This window comes from Rattus norvegicus, chromosome 9 (assembly GCF_036323735.1).
Source record: "Rattus norvegicus strain BN/NHsdMcwi chromosome 9, GRCr8, whole genome shotgun sequence".
In the NCBI taxonomy this organism is placed as follows: Eukaryota; Metazoa; Chordata; class Mammalia; order Rodentia; family Muridae; genus Rattus; species Rattus norvegicus.
The window spans coordinates 18761626-18780769 of record NC_086027.1 but is presented as its reverse complement, the minus strand read 5'-3'; the positions used below and the strand labels follow the sequence as shown (position 1 = coordinate 18780769).

The window sequence follows — 19144 nt, the reverse complement described above, 5'->3', positions numbered from 1 at the left end:
CACTTGTGTCCTAGATGTCTGCACAGTGGAACATAATGGATGTTTTCATCTTACCTGTCACTATTAGGCGGATAGACTGCATGAAACTGTTTACGATAAAGGTTCGAACCAAGTGTCCCAAATTCTTGAGAAATGTGTTAACACTTAGCTTGCTATTGTTATTATTATTTTACATATATCTATATATGAAATTCATCTATATCTATCTCTCTATCTCTATCTCTCTATAGAAAGATAGATAGAGATAGATAGATAGATAGATAGATAGATAGATAGATAGATAGATAGATAAATGATAGCTAATAGAGAGAGAGTCAGATTTGGAAACTTTAAAGGGAAAAAAGGGATTTTAAAGGGAAGAAAATATAAATAATTGAATTTAAACAATGAAAAACAGCAGTAGCAAAAAACCAATAAGAGGTACTTATTGTCTTTGCAAGCTACATCCAGCTGTGATTCTTCTGTAATCACCATTTTAAAAAGAAAAAGAGGAGGGGCCGTTCGAGGTTATGTGTCTGCCATCATACTGAGAGCCGAGCTGTCTTCTAGCGGAGTATGGTGATTGCTCAGGTTGATAACAGCAGGGCTGACGACTGACCAGGACTCCTCATAAAACCACTCTGTCGGAGCCGGGGAGACAGCTCAGTTGCTAAAGTGCTTGTATGGAAGCATGAGGATCCGAGTTCAAATCCTCAAAATTCACATAAACTCTGACCTCACTGATCTCAGCCCTGGTGATGCAGAAGCAGAAGCAACCATGGGCCTTGCTGGCCAGCAGGGCTGACCATTTTATTGAGATCGATTCAGTGAGAGACGCTGTCTCAAACACTCCTGCGGAGTGTAACCAAGAGAGGCATCGAGATTGACTTCTTCTCCACAGGCAGAGGCACATCTGTGCATGCAAACGAGTACACCTGTGTATAACACACACACACACACTCACACACACACTCACACTCAAGCACCCGCACACTCACATGCACACACATGTATGATTTGTTTCTTATCAAAGGTACTGGGTTGATTCCCCCCTCCCTGTTTGTCATCACTATCTCTTTTTCCCCAACTTTGATTTTGGCATAACTGCCTCTCAGTTTGGCTTCTCAGAGAAACAACCCAGAAGGATGCAGTCTTCTGACCTCTGACCTCCCACAGGGGAAATTTCCACAGAACCATCACCAATTCTGACATTAAGTTTTCTTTAAATTGTTAAACCACCCAATAGATTGCTGAGGGTGTGGAAATCGCATATCTGCCGACCGATTCCAGACTTGCTGCGTGTCTACAGTGGAGGCACCAGGCTGTTCTTATCAGGGGTGAATCGTCGTTGCTAAATCCTTCTCTCGTGCTGGAGATCGCCCCGAAGCTTTTTATATTCCTTTTAAATAAAATTGCTGTACCTGGTCTATTTTTCTCTCTCACAAAGCTGCTTGGAGAATATGCTAGATAAGGAAAAGACCCAGGACCCTACAACTGGAGAAATAATTCTCCTTACTTCTTACAAAGTGAGATATATTATAAAGAGAAAAGTCAGAACAGAAAATAAAACGTTTACGCTATTTAATTCCAGTCGAGAGATTTCCAGTTGGAAATATTTTTCTTCAAGGTGGTGACAATTTAAATGATATTTCTCCCCACCCCTGCCAGCACCACCCGTAGACTCAGGTATCTGAACACTTGGTGGTGGCATTTTGGGAAGTTAGGAGGCAGAGCCTTGCTGGAGGAAGTCAGTCATTAGGGACAGGGTTTGAGAGTACGCAGACTTGACCCACTTCCAGTTAATCTCCATCTTCTCTCCCCACTCCCCCTCTCTCTTTCTGTGTTTTGTGCTTGAGGGTCAAAATATGAACCCTCAGCTTCCTGCTTCTGCCACTTCTGCTGCCACACCCTCCCCACCATGATGGACTCTTACTCCTCTGTGTGACAAGCCAAAACAAAGTGCTTCTTCCAGTCCCTGATATTGGCCATGACATTGGTCGTGGTATCTTACCACAGCAACAGAAACGTAACTGACAGAGACGTGTTCTCCAACACCACCACCAAACAGCCCAAGTATTTACAGCGTCAAGGGCTAAGCCACCCGGCCTGGTGTCCCAGGCACTTATGCTAGTACTTCTATCGTGAGCCTCCTAATCCAGTCCTTTTTGTATGGAAGAACTGGATATGAAACTTTTTAACCAGTGGAGTCAAGATTAGACAAAGACTTAGTTAATGGTGGGGTTTTAACCTGTAGGATGTGGAGAGCAGACAAGTCGAGAGCCCTCATAGGGGTGGTAGTGTTTCCAGGCTTCATTGGAGAGCTAATGAACACAGGAATGAGTGGGTGAAGACCCCCATTCTGGAGAGCACTGCCAATCAACACTTGGAGAAGCTGGACTCTCTCTTATGTGGGGCTTCTTAGCTAACTTTGCCGTGAGCAGCCGGGAGCAAACACACTAGAACAGCACATTCAGTCTAAAAGAAACATTTAGTATTATGTTAATGGAAATTCTTGCAATTTTGCTGCATAATTGAGTGGCGATTTAGGATTAAAACAAACAATGAAAGATTGAGGTGGACAGCAATAGTATACACACACATGATTTGTGGCATCGACGGCTGTGTTAACTATGCGTGATTATTTTTGAAGTGACTGAAAATAGATCAATATTACAAAAGCTGTAACAGTGCCATGTGTGATCACAACGCATCGCATTCAGCTGGTTGCTGCTCCTGCTGGCAGCAGGTCCTGGGTTGGGAGCTTATGGAATGCAAGACTGCAGAACACAGGATGCTCGAGGCTTTCACCGAGGCTGCAGAGGGAAGTTAAGGATGCCAGGCAAGGACCATGCCGGCGACAAACAGAGAGAGCATAGGGCTGCTCATAGTCTGCCACCGGGTATCCCAGGCAAGCCCAGATCGCAAGTGCAGGATTTAACATGTCCTGCCTGAATATTGGTCTTGCTCTGCTCTGATGTCTTCCTGAATCGTCTTGGATCCCTCTCACTCAGGAGTGTTTACTTTGCCGTGCTGTAAATCTCTATGGCGTTTAAAGCTATTGGGTATGAGTTTGTATATAAGGATTATCTTGCATCACAGGGAAGGCTTTAGACTTCAAGACTGTGTGGGCAGCCTTGAGCATGTAGAGCAGTGGTTCTCAACCTGTGGGTCGTGACCCCTACATGGGTCATGAATCAGACAGCCTGCATATCAGCTATTTGCATTACAATTCATAAGCGTAGCAAAATCATAGCTCTGAGGTAGCAATTAAAGTAACTGTATGGTTGGGGGTCACCACAACATGAGGAACTGTATTAAAGGATCGCAGCATCTGGAAGGCTGAGAACCAAGAGCTCCAAGAATACGCAACGAAGCACTGCTGAAGAGACTTTGGGCAGGACATTTCTGTCTGTGCTCAGGACAATCATTTCTCTGTGGTCATCAGTCTTGATTGACAACCCAGTCATATTTAGAAAAGCATACTCTGGGCATGTCCATCCAACAGGCTGGGGACCTGGGTGGGAGCAAGCACATGAGGATGGGTGCAAGGCCACCACCATCTTTTGTTTCTTGGTGGGCATTCAGAGAGCAGAAGGCTCTCCGCCCCTTCCAGGATCATATCCTTCTTGCCTCAGCCCCCAAGTGATGGGCCCAGCTGACCCTGGACAAAGACTTCAGAAACCACCAGCCCAAACCGTAATTCTTCCTTTTAGATAATTTTCTCAAGTATCTGACACACAAAAGGATCTGATTTAAGCGAGGATATAAGGAGGAATGGAAGGTATGTAGCCACATTTGATCAGAAGCCAGGAGGAAAATGCCCACATCCACTAGCCAGGGAGAGCAGAAGTCTTCATCAAATATGATGGCTCTCCCAGTCCTAAAGTGTCTACTAGCTGTTTGGTGAGGACCTGTGTTTTCATTTGTAGAAAGAACAAAATTGAGAGAAAAAAATGAACTTATAGATTATAATGTTGGATCAAAAAATGCTAATGTGTGTACATTTGTGTGATTTGGGGAGATGTATGCTTGTGTATATTTGTGTGCATGTGTATATGTGTGTAGGTGCGCTTGTATTTATATTTGTATGTGCATGGGTGTATGTATTTTCAAAGCACAGGGAAGGGATTATCCTTGTGGGGTAATAATACTTCATTGGCGATATTCATTGGCAATACGAGGTCTGGATGGGGCTGACTTCAGGGAGTAATACTTAGTGTCCTCTACTAAGGCCTAAGGCTAGACTGAACCCTCGCTGGGGTCTTGGATGCTGCACTCCGCAAGGCTTCCAGGGCAATTACTAAGTCTGCAGTGGCTCTAGCACAGTCAAGGGCTTTAGAGCACTGCACTGGGAAAGGTCTTGGTAAATTGTTACATAGGGCGCCCTTGAAGGAAAAGGAGATATTTAGCCTTAGGAAGCGTGTTGCATTAGTCCAGAAATATGGATAGGGCAGATGCAGTCACACATGCGTTTTGGAAATGCTACCCTGTGGAGAATAGTTGGTGAGACAGGAAGAGATATAAGAAGGCTAGGCAAGAATGCGCTCACCCAGTAAGAGGTGAGTGGTGATTGGCTAATTGTAGAGAGGAGTTTCAGAGTGCATGGGCTGTCCGCCATGAGACACAAGAAAGGAAAACAGACGTGATTGTTGAGGGGGGGGGGTGTTGTGTTCAATACACAGGCAATCGTAAGCATAGGCTGAGGAGAGATGGTTCGACAGGAGCACACTTGCTGCACGATGACCTGAGCCGGTCCTTCACAGCTTGTGTAAAAGAGCATGTGTGAAAGCATATGGCTCTAATCCCAGTGCTGGGGCGGCAGAGACAGTAGGGCCCCTGGGACTCACAGGTCAGTAAGACTTGCCTAACCAGGGAACTCCAGGTTCAGTGAGAGACCTGTCTCAAAAAATAGTACAGTTTCTTGTTTCATGCTTTAATAAAACAACTGACCAAGCCAACTTGTAAAAGAAAGCATTTAAATGGGCTCACATTTTCAGAAGTCTGGAGCCCATGATGGCAAAGCAAAGGCAAGGTGGCTGTGACAGCTGAGAGAGATAGAGAGAGGGGGAGGGAGAGGAGGGAATGGGGGAGGGAGGGGAAGAGACAGACAGACAGACACCCTGGAGATGGGTTAAATATTTTGAAACCTTGACCCCTCCCCCGAGTCACACAAGGCCATGCCTCCTAATCCTTCCCAAGCAGCTTCACCAATTAGCCAGGAACTCTTTTCACTCAAACTGCCACAGAGAACAATGAAGGAACAACATTCAAGGTTGACCCCAATACACAAAGATCAGCTTCAGTGCGGAGCCATGCGTCTTGTCCACCCACCCCCTTTTGATTAAATTTGAGACAGGGCCTCCCATTTACTTAGAGCTTGCTGGGTAGCTTAGGTTGACTGGCCAGTGAGCCCCAAGGACTTTCCTACCTTCACCTCCTGAGTACTGGGATTATTAATGTACACTACCATGCCTGGCTTTTTATGTGGGTGCCAGGGATAAAACTCAGGTCTTAGTGATTACATGGTAAACAAGTTCATTTTAATCGTCAACTTGATAGAACCTAGAATCACCTGGGAACGGGCGTCTCAGTGAGGAATTACCTAAATCAGATTGCCCTATGGACATACCTTTGCAGGTGTGTGCGTGCGTGCGTGCGTGTGTGTGTGTGTGTGTGTGTGTGTGTGCGTGTGTGCGTGTGTGTGTGTGTGTGTGTGTGTGTGTGTGTGATTAATTGATATAGGAAGACCTTGCTCACTGTGGGTGACAGCATTATCTCGGGTCCTGAGCAAGCGAGCAGAGAAGCAGTGACGCATGCACACCTTGATCCCTCTTTGTTCTTTTTTTTTTATTATTATTAACTTGAGTATTTCTTATATACATTTCGAGTGTTATTCCCTTTCCCGGTTTCCGGGCAAACATCCCCCTCCCCCCTCCCCTTCTTTATGGGTGTTCCCCTCCCCACCCTCCCCCCATTGCCACCCTCCCCCCACCAGTCTAGTTCACTGGGGGTTCAGTCTAAGCAGGACCCAGGGCTTCCCCTTCCACTGGTGCTCTTACTAGGATATTCATTGCTACCTATGAGGTCAGAGTCCAGGGTCAGTCCATATATAGTCTTTAGGTAGTGGCTTTGTCCCTGGAAGCTCTGGTTGCTTGACATTGTTGTACATGTGGGGTCTCGAGCCCCTTCAAGCTCTTCCAGTTCTTTCTCTGATTCCTTCAACGGGGGTCCTATTCTCAGTTCAGTGGTTTGCTGCTGGCATTCGCCTCTGTGTTTGCTGTATTCTGGCTGTGTCTCTCGGGAGAGATCTACATCCGGCTCCTGTCGGCCTGCACTTCTTTGCTTCATCCATCTTGTCTAATTGGGTGGCTGTATATGCATGGGCCACATGTGGGGCAGGCTCTGAATGGGTGTTCCTTCTGTGTCTGTTTTAGTCTTTGCCTCTCTCTTCCCTGCCAAGGGTATTCTTGTTCCCCTTTTAAAGAAGGAGTGAAGCATTCACATTTTGATCATCCGTCTTGAGTTTCATTTGTTCTAGGCATCTAGGGTAATTCGAGCATTTGGGCTAATAGCCACTAATCAAGAGTGCATACCATGTGTGTTTTTCTGTGATTGGGTTACCTCACTCAGGATGATATTTTCCAGTTCCGACCATTTGCCTACGAATTTCATAAAGTCATTGTTTTTGATAGCTGAGTAATATTCCATTGTGTAGATGTACCACATTTTCTGTATCCATTCCTCTGTTGAAGGGCATCTGGGTTCTTTCCAGCTTCTGGCTATCATAAATAAGGCTGCGATGAACATAGTGGAGCACGTGACTTTTTTATATGTTGGGGCATCTTGTGGGTATATGCCCAAGAGAGGTATAGCTGGATCCTCAGGCAGTTCAATGTCCAATTTTCTGAGGAACCTCTAGACTGATTTCCAGAATGGTTGTACCAGTCTGCAATCCCACCAACAATGGAGGAGTGTTCCTCTTTCTCCGAATCCTCTCCAGCATCTGCTGTCACCTGAGTTTTTGATCTTAGCCATTCTCACTGGTGTGAGGTGAAATCTCAGGGTTGTTTTGATTTGCATTTCCCTTATGACTAAAGATGTTGAACATTTCTTTAGGTGTTTCTCAGCCATTCGGCATTCCTCAGCTGTGAATTCTTTGTTTAGCTCTGAACCCCATTTTTTAATAGGGTTATTTGTCTCCCTGCGGTCTAACTTCTTGAGTTCTTTGTATATTTTGGATATAAGGCCTCTATCTGTTGTAGGATTGGTAAAGATCTTTTCCCAATCTGTTGGTTGCCGTTTTGTCCTAAGCACAGTGTCCTTTGCCTTACAGAAGCTTTGCAGTTTTATGAGATCCCATTTGATGATTCTTGATCTTAGAGCATAAGCCATTGGTGTTTTGTTCAGGAAATTTTTTCCAGTGCCCATGTGTTCCAGATGCTTCCCTAGTTTTTCTTCTATTAGTTTGAGTGTGTCTGGTTTGATGTGGAGGTCCTTGGTCCACTTGGACTTAAGCTTTGTACAGGGTGATAAACGTGGATCGATCTGCATTCTTCTACATGTTGACCTCCAGTTGAACCAGCACCATTTGCTGAAAATGCTATCTTTTTTCCATTTGATGGTTTTGGCTCCTTTGTCAAAAATCAAGTGCCCATAGGTGTGTGGGTTCATTTCTGGGTCTTCAATTCTGTTCTATTGGTCTATCTGTCTGTCTCTGTACCAATACCATGCAGTTTTTATCACTATTGCTCTGTAATACTGCTTGAGTTCAGGGATAGTGATTCCCCCTGAAGTCCTTTTATTGTTGAGGATAGTTTTAGCTATCCTGGGTTTTTTGTTATTCCAGATGAATTTGCAAATTGTTCTGTCTAACTCTTTGAAGAATTGGATTGGTATTTTGATGGGGATTGCATTGAATCTGTAGATCGCTTTTGGTAAAATGGCCATTTTTACTATATTAATCCTGCCAATTCATGAGCATGGGAGATCTTTCCATCTCCTGAGGACTTCTTCAATTTCTTTCTTCAGAGGCTTGAAGTTCTTATCGTACACATCTTTTACTTGCTTGGTTAAAGTCACACTGAGGTACTTTATATTATTTGGGTCTATTATGAAGGGTGTCATTTCCCTAATTTCTTTCTCGGCTTGTTTCTCTTTTGTGTAGAGGAAGGCTACTGATTTATTTGAGTTAATTTTATACCCAGCCACTTTGCTGACGTTGTCTATCAGCTTTAGTAGTTCTCTGGTGGAACTTTTGGGATCACTTAAATATACTATCATATCATCTGCAAAAAGTGATATTTTGACTTCTTCTTTTCCAATCTGTATCCCCTTGACCTCCTTTTGTTGTCTGATTGCTCTTGCTAGAACTTCAAGAACTATATTGAATAAGTAGGGAGAGAGTGGGCAGCCTTGTCTAGTCCCTGATTTTAGTGGGATTGCTTCAAGTTTCTCTCCAGTTGTTCTTGAGTGAGCATGAGTAGCTGCTTCAGGTTTCTACCTGTGACTTCTTTACCACGTGGAACGGTAAGCGGAAGGAAGCCCTCTCTCCCCTGTTGCTTTCTGTCCCGGGTGTCTGTCATAGCCACAGAAATGGAACCAGATCGTGTGGCCGATACTTACCGCACTAAGCCACCACCCCAGCCCTGCCCACTTCCTTTGCTGAGCATGTCTCTTCCTCACCTCATGGCCTCCTCACACACACCTGGGCTCTCCTGTCTGATGAGATTGCAAGTTCTTGAGCTCCTAGGCCAGGTCTTATTTTCCTTCATCTGCCGCACCAACTAACACAGCTATCTAAAAAGACTGACACAAAACACAAAAGCTCTCTTCGTGCAGATGATTAATCATCACGAGGATTTTTCCAAAGGCACCGGCAATTGCCAAGAACACATTTGCTTAAAACATGTGCTCAGTTTTGAATTGAATCTGCCTAAATGGCGCCATCTGTTCTCAGGCAATTTCAGAAACATTCAAATACTTTTTTTTTTTGGTTCTTTGTTTTATTTTGTATTTTACCTTTAAAAGGACAGGGAACTGGCATGCCCATGAGGCATAGAGACTTCCCTGACTAAACACAGAGCAGACGTGGGCACATCGAATGAACAGACCACATAAAGAGCATTGTCTGAGGTCTAAGGAAATTTTTATCTAAGAGGACACCAACAGCTACGTCACAGAGAAAGCACTTACGAGACAGAGCTCGAGGCATGGATTCCTACAGTATATTCCCATGGTATATTACTGTGCTTAATTGCAGACGCCAGAATGCTCTGATTCTTGTGAATCTTGAATTCCTTTGAAATGGGCACACAACTTCCAAAACTCACGAAAGGGTCAGGCTTAGTGCTGTTTTAGCATCAGTGGCTTGGAAGGGAGGAGCAGTTGTCGGAGACTAGGTTGTGCGAGCCCAGCATCACCTGACAATTGATTTTCAGTTCCGTCCACAGAACGCATTGTCTCATGAAAGCACCAATGGCGTGAAACCTGTGTTTAAGTTCCACAAATAACTCCCAGCCACTTCCAGAACACCTCCAGTCAGGTTCTATATTTAAGTTTGTGGTTTCACATGCAGCTGTTTACTGACCCACTTCAGAGGGGGAGCCAGAAACAGACAGACCAACAGACAGACAGACAGAAAGAGAGAGCTTGCACGCTGCCTAGATTGGGTTTTGTTATTGTGGCAACAAATGATGGGCCACATTCTCATCCTATTTAACTTGTTCACTGCATCGTAATCTCCAAACTATTGCCAGCATTTTGACATCTGTGTGTCTCACTAGCTGGTATGAATCAGCCATGGTGTGTATCATGAATTTATATTGACAGAAAGAATTTCTGATTTACAACACATCAGCCTGTGCTTCTCCATCCGTGGGCACGTGTGTCCACGCTGAAATCCTTTGGCCCAGAGCCAAATGGCTGTGAATTTGTTCGCATGAGTGTTTGTGCAGAACACTCTGGTTTTATTGACCCAGAGCTTGCTTTTCCCAGATCATATTTATTCCTCAGAGAAAATGTAACCCACAGTAGTATAGAGACTGGCATGGCCAGTGACTGCTGATGTTTTCACTTTTCAGAATTTGCTTCTGATTATTTATGATGTGATGATGATGGTGGTGGTGGTGGTGGTGATGGTGGTGGTGGTGGTGGTGGTGGTGGTGGTGATGATGGTGGTGGTGGTGGTGGTGATGATGGTGGTGGTGGTGGTGGTGGTTATGATGGTGGTGGTGATGATGGTGGTGGTGGTGGTGGTGATGGTGGTGGTGGTGGTGGTGGTGGTGATGATGGTGGTGGTGGTGATGATGGTGATGGTGGTGGTGGTGATGATGGTGATGGTGGTGGTGGTGGTGGTGGTGGTGATGATGGTGGTGGTGGTGGTGGTGGTGGTGGACAGCATTAATCCAGTTGTTTCCTCTACCACTCTCTCTTACCATTCACTCTGTATCATACGTCTCTCTTACCATTCTGGTACTCTACACGGCCATCCACCACAGTGACCCTTTACACTCTTCCGACAGCATCCCTAGCCATTTCAACTCTTCCACATCCTTGCCACGGAACACGTCCAGAGGCCTCAGACCCACAAGTCAGGCTTACGTATCAACATTCCCACTTCTCAGGACCAACTTTCTATCTCAGTTTCTCTTCCTGTTGCTGTGATAAAATATTTACCAAAAGCCACGTGGGGGGAGAACAAGGTTACTCTAGAGCACAGTTTTAGGCTCGGCCCAGGGTGGCAGGGGAATCATGGGAGTGGGAGCTCGAGACTGCTACTCACATTGCATCCCTGATGAGGAAACGGGAGTGGAGGTGAATGCATGCTTGTTGATGCTTGGCTTCCACAGCCCAGCGTCCCCTGCCCAGAGGATTCCACATAGCCATGTCCAGGTGCTAGACTCTTTCAAGGTGACAGTGCACGCTACCACAAGTCTATTGCTGGTAGAGCATGAGTCCCTTCGTTGCCCTTTGTCTCCCATCCTTACAGGAGGCCACCACTATTAATAATGGTCCATAATTTCCCATGACAATGGTGTAACCTCAGAAGTTCGTGTTGCAGTTGTGGTTGAAGGAAAGCCCTGCCACAGCGTCCATTTCGTTCTCAATGTTAACTCAGCCTTCTGTTCTACAAATGTATCATCCTTTGTGACAATCTTTTCTGAAGGCTACAACCTTCTGGCTTGTCCCAGAATATTATCTCCCTTGTCACAGATGTCCTTACTGTATAGCTGGCTCCACACTCCTGTTACCTTGAAGGCACTGGTACTACCGTTCTAATTTATGTACACCTTCCCATGGCTGCTCTCTAAAAACTAGTGTTTAACCGCCACGTCATGGGGATTTTGCATTTGCATTATTGTAGCATATTGTGAAATTTCTTCCAAAAATATTCTTAATTCGTATTCCCATCAGTAGTATGTGAAATTTTTCATAGCCGCGTGTCTCCACCCTCCACCACAACTTATTTCCTTAGCCTTTCTTTTTGTAATTGTTCAGCCTGATGGGCGTGGAATAATTCATCTTTATAGTTCTAAGGTCTGCAGGCACTATTTATAAATTTATAAGCAGTTTTTCAAGTGCTCCTTAAGTATTTTTCTGATTTTTTTGAGTTATCTAGTCATCTCCCATTCTCATTTTCCCGAGTTTTCTGCTTGTTGATATTTTAAAGTATCGATTACTACTTTACAGAGACTTACTTGTCTTGATGTCAGAGCTGTGCTGTTACATGTAAGCATTTAGTCCACTTCAGTATTTACTTACATTAGAACTAATTGATTTCACGTTTTGATCTTGCAAACCCAGTAAACTTCATCTATCCTTTTCCTCCTGTGTGTGTACATGTGTATTTTGTGTATGTGTGTATATATGTGTGTTATAGTATGTGTGTGTGTATATATATATATATATATATAGTGTGTGTGTGTGTGTGTGTGTGTGTGTGTGTGTTACTGTGCGTATGCATTTGGAGGCCAGAGGTTGACACTGGGTGCCTTCCTCAGTCCTCTCTACCTGCTACTGATGAGTTAAACTCTTTGGCCAGTGAGCTCCTTGAAGTAGACCTGTCTTTGCTCCACACCCAGCCCATGCTAGGGTCACAGACATACACAGCCACGCCATTCATTTTCACAAGGACTCTGGAAATCAAAGCTCAGATCTTGTGCTTGCATTGCAGGGACTAAACCAGGTGAACCACTTCCCTATGCTCAAAAGATTCCATATTTATTCCAGTAGGGTGCCTTTGTTACCTTCTGAATCTATCTGCATTTTTCTACCAGTTATCCAGCAGGCAAGAACACACTGAAAAGAACAGAGTTTGACGATCTTACCCATAAGTCTTGGCTTCATGGGACTGCCATGCTTCTAGAAATGTAGTTTGCATCCTTCTATATCCTCTAACAGTTCTCACCAATCACTTACCATACATTTCGTAACTCTGTTTTAGACTCCCATGAATCAAGCTTCAACCAGATCACACTGTATTTTCACTGTGCACTTGAGCAGCAAGGAGCCAGGATCTGCCACTGTCCGACATGCTAAGCTTCATCTGGTTGATCTGGCAGGGTCAGAGCGTGTCTCGAAGACTGGAGTTGGAGGCCTGCTTCTGACAGAAGCCAAATACATCAACTTGTCCCTACACTACCTGGAGCAGGTGAGCTGGGTGGAGCGAGGTCAGTTGTACCTCCCTGTGCTGCCTGTACTACATGGCAGACGGTCTAGTTTTGTTATGTTTCATAATTATTGGGAAGTATGCATAGCAACATTTATCCTTTTATAGTTTTTGTTTTCAATTGTGTGTGTATGCACATGCATACAAGTTCAGAAGAGGGCATCAGATTCCTCAGAGCCTGAGTTATAGCTGGTTGTGAACTGCCCGATACAGATGCTTGGACCTGAACTCTGGTCCTCTGCAGGAGTGGTGCATGCTCTGAACAGCTGAGCCATCTCTTCAGTCCCAATTTTGATCATTGTTTTAAGTGAAGAGTTCAGCGCCATGAAGTACATTGCCAAATAATGGGCCACCACAGTAATTATCCTTTCCTAGAAATTGCCCTAATTCCAACCAGATATAAGAGCGCCCCTTGTATCTTTTATCGTTGGCCTCTGGTAGCCTGTGCTTTTGGTCTCTGTGGCTTTGCCTCTTCCGGATGCCACAGGTGGAGTCCTTCCATGTGTGTCCTTTGGTAGAGAACCATGATTCCACAGTTCATCCACATGGTAGCATATATCACAACTTCATTCCTCTTCCAGGCTCGATTACATGCATGGCCCCTCATTCTGTTTATCCGTTGATGGATTCAGAGTCCGTGGGCTGTGGCATCTGTGCAGTGGCTTTTATAAGCAGCCCTCCCATGCACATCCGCGTATGTAGTCGTGCTTCGTAGACACCATTTCATTTTAACCCCACAACACCCTCTGCTGGAAGTGTTAACGTCTTCATTTCACAGATTGCAAACATTTCTCTTCTCAAGCTGACTAGTAACAGTGAAGAATAGACCTGAGCTTTCATCGGGCCCAGCACTGGTGACGTATTGTCTGCCTTGTAAAATTAATACTGGACATGAGTACAGGTTACAAGCTCTCAGTTTGTCTTTGTTTTCCCAGCTCGGAGATCACCTCTGAGAACCTAGCTATGGCGGTTCTCTCACCCTTGTCTTGTCTTGAGACACCACTACTCCATCCTGACTGCCACCCAACCCATAGAAGAGCACTAACTGCTCTGTTTGTCACTTTTGAATTCGACTCTGTGAGCAAAGAGAACACACCCAAATTTAGCTAGATAAGATTTCTGTCCTAAGTATTCATCTGTGAAAATGAATGGGCTACATGGGGGGTTCCTGTGTTACCTTCTCGTTCTTGAACATTGAATCTAAAAGATTTTATCAAAACAACAATAGAAAGGCCCTTTTCTTTAATGCCTAAGGAACCCCAAGACCAGTATCTTGATGCCTGTGAACATTCCCAGGCTGAAGTGGCCATGCCAGGGCCACCCACCTGAATAGGGTGATATGTTTAGGTTTATCTACGAGCCCCCCCCCAGGAACATAGCACCTTAGGTGAGGGCCTGCAGGCCTGGGCCATTTTAGTGCTTTTGAGAAGAATCATCAGTCCTAAGGTCTTTCTTGCTTAAAAATTCCACACGACTTTTACTAATGTGGCTTTTTTGCTTACTAGGACATTTACCAGAACAATGATATATGCTCATAATGGGCTGTGTTCAAATTGCCTTATTCCAAAGCAACGTGTCTCTTTGCTCAGATGGCGGCATGGTTTTAATTCCCATTGTGTCCATCTGTTCACACAAAATTACATTCTTCAGCTGAATCAAACTTTCTATGAATTGTAATCACTCAGAAACATTCTGTTCCACACCCCATTCTGTCCTTCCTTCCACATAATCTCCTCAAACTCCTGACTACTCTTAAAACTGGTCCACATCTCTTCAATTTAAAATCCCTGTGAACATTCATAACGCCGATGTGGCCCTTGTTTTTCTGTTAATTGCTTATCTAACAAATATTGGCAATGTTCAATAAGGTCAGCTTTAATTGTGAGCTTGACAGAGCCTGGAAGCACCTGGGAAGAAAGGATCAATGAAGGATTGTCTATATGGGTTGTCTCATGCCTGTTGGTCATTGTCGTAATTTCATTGATCTGGGAAGACCTAGCCCATTGTGAGTGGCACCATTCCTAGGTGTTGAACTATATGAGAGAGGAGAAATCAAGCTGAGTACAAGCAAGCAAGCATGCATTCATTTCTATTCTTGACTGTGGGCGTTAAGTGACTAGCTATTTGAAGTTTCTGCCTGATATCTCCCCAGTGACAGACCATAATCTGGAATTATAAACTAAAATAAATAAACCCTTTTCTCTCCTGAGTTGCTTTGTTTTGGGATATTTTTGTCATAGCAACTGAAATGAGGATAGGGCAGATCTACAATTTGTTGAGGGTCCTAGAGCAGCCCTACCACAAAGGGCTCCTTTCTGAAGCAGGGGCTTGACTAGGCTGTCATATGTACATAGATGCACCTCAGGTAGGAGCTATGACAAGCAAGGAAAGGGGTGGATGAGGAGAGATTGACAGAGACCAAGGAAGTAAGAGTTAACGAATGGAATGAAGAATGAGTGGGAGGGAGCAAGGCAAGAAGGGTGGGGTAGAGCAGGTCAGGTCCTGGGAGCTATGAGCCCATCAGGCCAGCGGATCGGTCACTCCCGCTAAATGGCATTCATGTGTCATTAGCCCTCAGCCCTTCCATTTCCTTTCCACCCACTGCATTGGGACAGCTGGTAACTATTTTCTCTGAAATCCAAGTGCCTTTGCAGGCAAGGAAACTGGACTGTGGGAAGCTGCAGGGATGGCCATGGATCTGCAGGGTTTAGCAAGGCCGGGAAGAGCTGCTGGTGAGTGGGTGGGAGGGCAGAAGAGAATTACATTCTGAGAGAAATAGTGAGAGAACCAAATCAGTGAAGAACAGTGAGGAGAGCGGGGAGATACTTAGTGAGATCACATAACTCGTGGACGTTTATGGTCACATTAGTACTATGTGTGTTTTACTATGTGGCTGAAGAGACGGGAGTACAAAACAACTTAGTGTAGTTTGCTCACACACCTCCTCCACTGGAAGCTGTGGGTTACACTGGGCAGTGATGTAGATGCCTGCCCAAGAACAAGCTGTGCATCATGGAACCAGAAAAACAATGAAGCAGAAGAACCTGTTCTCTTGCTTTCTGTATCTTTGACAAGCACTGTGATCAAAGGCAACTTAGGGAAGAGAAGGTTTGTCTCTACTCCCAGGTTACAATTTATCACTGCAGGAACTCAATGTAGGAGCTCAAGCAGGAATTTGAAGCAGAAAAGATGAAGAAACTCTGCTGGCTCACTCACTGACCTGTGCTTAGATGGCTTTCTTATACAGCTCAGGAGTACCTGCCTAGGGTATGGTGCTGCCCACAGTGGGCTCCTACATCAATTAGCAATTACCCCTCTCTCAGATAAGTGCACAGGTCAGTCTGATCTGGAAAAGCCCTGAGCTGAGGATCTCTTCTCGTGTGACTGTAGATTCTGTCAGGTTGACACCTAAAGATAACTAGGACAGAACACCTATAGACACAGTAGTAGGTTCTTCATAAGTGGTGATATAATTATCACCATATTGATCTCTCCATTTCAATATGAAAGTCAGAGGAGCTAGTCTGCTCAGCTTGCATTAATTAGCTGGCATTGGTTTAGAAATTTATTACAGAATTCTAGTTGTCCTGCTGATTATATCTGAGAGGACTCACACCTGCTAGATCTCAGCCAGCCTGGGTTTACCGACTCTATAGTTTTAAGTGATTAATATTCAGTTTGCCAGAATATTGTTGGTTTTGGAATTCTCTTTATGTATGCAGCACTTTTTCCAAAGAGTTTCCTCAAAAAACACTTTAAGCCACAATAACAGGGTACTCCTTGGCCCCAAAGCCTGAGTTCGTATGAGGAGAAGGAAAGAGAACATGTGTCCTTGTGCTAACTGTAAACCTCAGCTAGTGACCTGGGAGTGAACTGAGGCCTCCATCAGCCCAAACAGCAAGTGAGAAACCACTGGGAACCAGTGTTAGCTCCTCGCCCCTTCAGAAATCAAACGGGCTTGCAGTCAGCTAGTTCCATAGCACACGTGGGCTCTGGCTTGGTGTCGGCCTTGTTGCCTTCAGGAGTGAGGCTGCTGGGCCAGGGCCAGTCATAACTGCTTCCATTGTTTATCAGTTTCTAAAGGATAGCTTTCTGTGCTCCTCTGTGCTCTTTAAAAGAAAATCTTCTTGGAAGCTATAGAGATGGCTCAGTGGTTAACAGCACTTGCTGCTCTTGAAAAAGACCAGAGTTCAGTTTCTAGCACCCATGTCTGGTAGCTCACAACTGACTGTGCATACAGCTCCAGTGGGTATGGTGCCCTCTTCTGGCTTCTATGGGTAGCCGCTCAAATTCACAGAAGTGCAAGAAAGACACTCACGTGTGCATGAACATGTGGGTGCATGTGTGCGCGTGTGTGTACACACACACATAAATAAATAAATAAATAAATAAATAAATAAATGTAAAAAATACTTTTACAAATAAGAAAAAAAGCAAACCTCTTAATCCATTGAGTAGCTGAACTGACACCAGGCACAGTTTCTAGGCCCTACTGGACATCTTTTCTATCATTCTCCATCCTGCTGCCTTGGAACATCTCACTGAAACAGAAGCCTACCATTTTGCTGGGCTAGGCCGGCTTGTAAGTGAGTTTCTGGGACCCACCCATCTCTATGTCCATCAGTATTGGGGTCACTGGCATGTACATCCACACACAGCCTTTGACATGGGTGCTGGAGATTTGAACGCATGCCTTCATGCTTGCACAGCAAGCACTCGTTCACACAGAGTCATCTCTTCAGCCCTCACTATTGACCTTTACAGCCTTCCTCCAAGACAGCCAGGCATCCTAGTCCCGTATTTACAAGGAAATCACAGAAGCTAAAACACCTTTGTGATTTTTCCTAAACCATACAAGCGGGAAAGCTGAATTCTGTCTCTAAATCTTGGCTTCTTTCTTCTAGCACAAATAGCCTCATTTTCTCCTATTTTAAGAGCACAATCCCACTCTGATGCTTAATTCTTTCCTCTAACAATTTTAGATCCCTTCCTGGAGTGGATATTGGGATGTCCATTCTGGTGGGGAGCACCCCGAGCCCATCCCAGTTCTCGAATTAGATCCGTATTGGCCAAAGCAAACTAGAGCCTTCCTTTCTGCTACAGCGATCAAGCCATGGGTCATCTAGGGACCAAGATGCTTGTCGGAGAAGCTCAGGATAAGAGGAAAGGAGTCTGTTCTCATCTAACTTATGAAGAAAGACGTATATAACATCAAGGTGATGGCAGCCATCCTGTGGCTGCAAGGAGGCTGATCTCTACCACACAGAAGACAAAATAGAGACAGGAGCGTAAACACACTAACCTTCGGGTCATTTGTAACCTAGAGCTTTCCCTTTCCATCCCTCCTGACAGAGCCCAGCATCACTTAATTTTCCACAACTTGCAGCCAAAAGTGAGTTCATCAATTTCTAATTTAATATCACTAGGAAGGTTTATTTAAGCATAACCTCTCTATTACCCACACCAGTGTTCCCTAAAACAATAATGAATATTAGAATTCATCTTATGAAGGAGATTCAAAGAGGGGGGGGATAGTAAGATGCTCAACGTGACATTGAGCATCCACACTGCTTACTCTTCATGCAGCTGCCTTAGGGTCCTGGAGCAGGAGTCACAGCCAGGTGTGAGCCACCACGCCATTGCTGGCCGTCAAACTCACGTCCTCTGGAAGAACAGCCAGTGCTCTTAACCACTGAGCCATCTCTCCAGCCCTATTTTTGCCATTTTTGTATTGAAAACTCTTGTTAAAGATGACTGTTCTATGCCCAAGTGCTGGGTGTCTTTTGTATTCTCACTGTTGAAAGTCCACCGTCAGATGTGCCCTCCCATATGGCTAACACCATCTTCTGTCCACCTTCCCACAGGTCATCATTGCCCTTTCGGAAAAACACCGTACACATATCCCTTACAGGAACTCCATGATGACCAGCGTGCTCAGAGACAGCCTGGGAGGGAACTGCATGACCACTATGATTGCAACTCTGTCTTTAGAGAAGAGGAACATCGATGTACGCAGCCCTTCTCCCTGGGACTCCTAGTCTGTATTTCTCCTGCTGGGTGGTGAGGTGGAGGTGGGGCTCTGGGTGTGTCTGCACCTCCTGAGCAGGGCTGACGTATACCTCAGAGTAAACCCACCACAGGGCTCACAGCGTTGGGTTCTTAGATGGTGTCATAATTAACCCATGTGAGAACCGGCCTCCGATGAGTGGCTTGAAGAATCCGTGTATGCCAATCTTAGAACGTCTGATGGTAGAAACGAGAGAAGAAAGTCTTCACTGCCCTTGCTCAGCTTTGCCTGACTGGTGAGGTCTGGGTAGCTCCAAGCTATCCTGAGATCTGGTCCTAGACTCTCTCAGACGGTGGCACCCAGGATGCTGTGCCAGGGGCTGCCCTGGGTGGCTATGGAGTCAGATGGGGTCTTGAAAGAGTCAGCTTAACAGTTTGGGTATAGACACTCCCCCAGGGAGGAAAACAAGGAGAAGGGCATCTCCTACAACA

At 45.0% G+C, this 19144-nt stretch overlaps 1 protein-coding gene across 1 annotated transcript in view; it reads left to right on the top strand.

Moving 5' to 3' along the window:
• The window catches only part of Kif6 (kinesin family member 6), a 296865-nt gene that overhangs the window by 90020 nt on the left and 187701 nt on the right, over positions 1-19144 (top strand). The window contains exons 7-8 of the mRNA XM_006244480.4: positions 12422-12628; positions 18511-18654. Of these exons, the coding sequence (XP_006244542.1) occupies positions 12422-12628; positions 18511-18654 (351 nt within the window). The remainder of the gene's footprint in view (positions 1-12421; positions 12629-18510; positions 18655-19144) is intronic.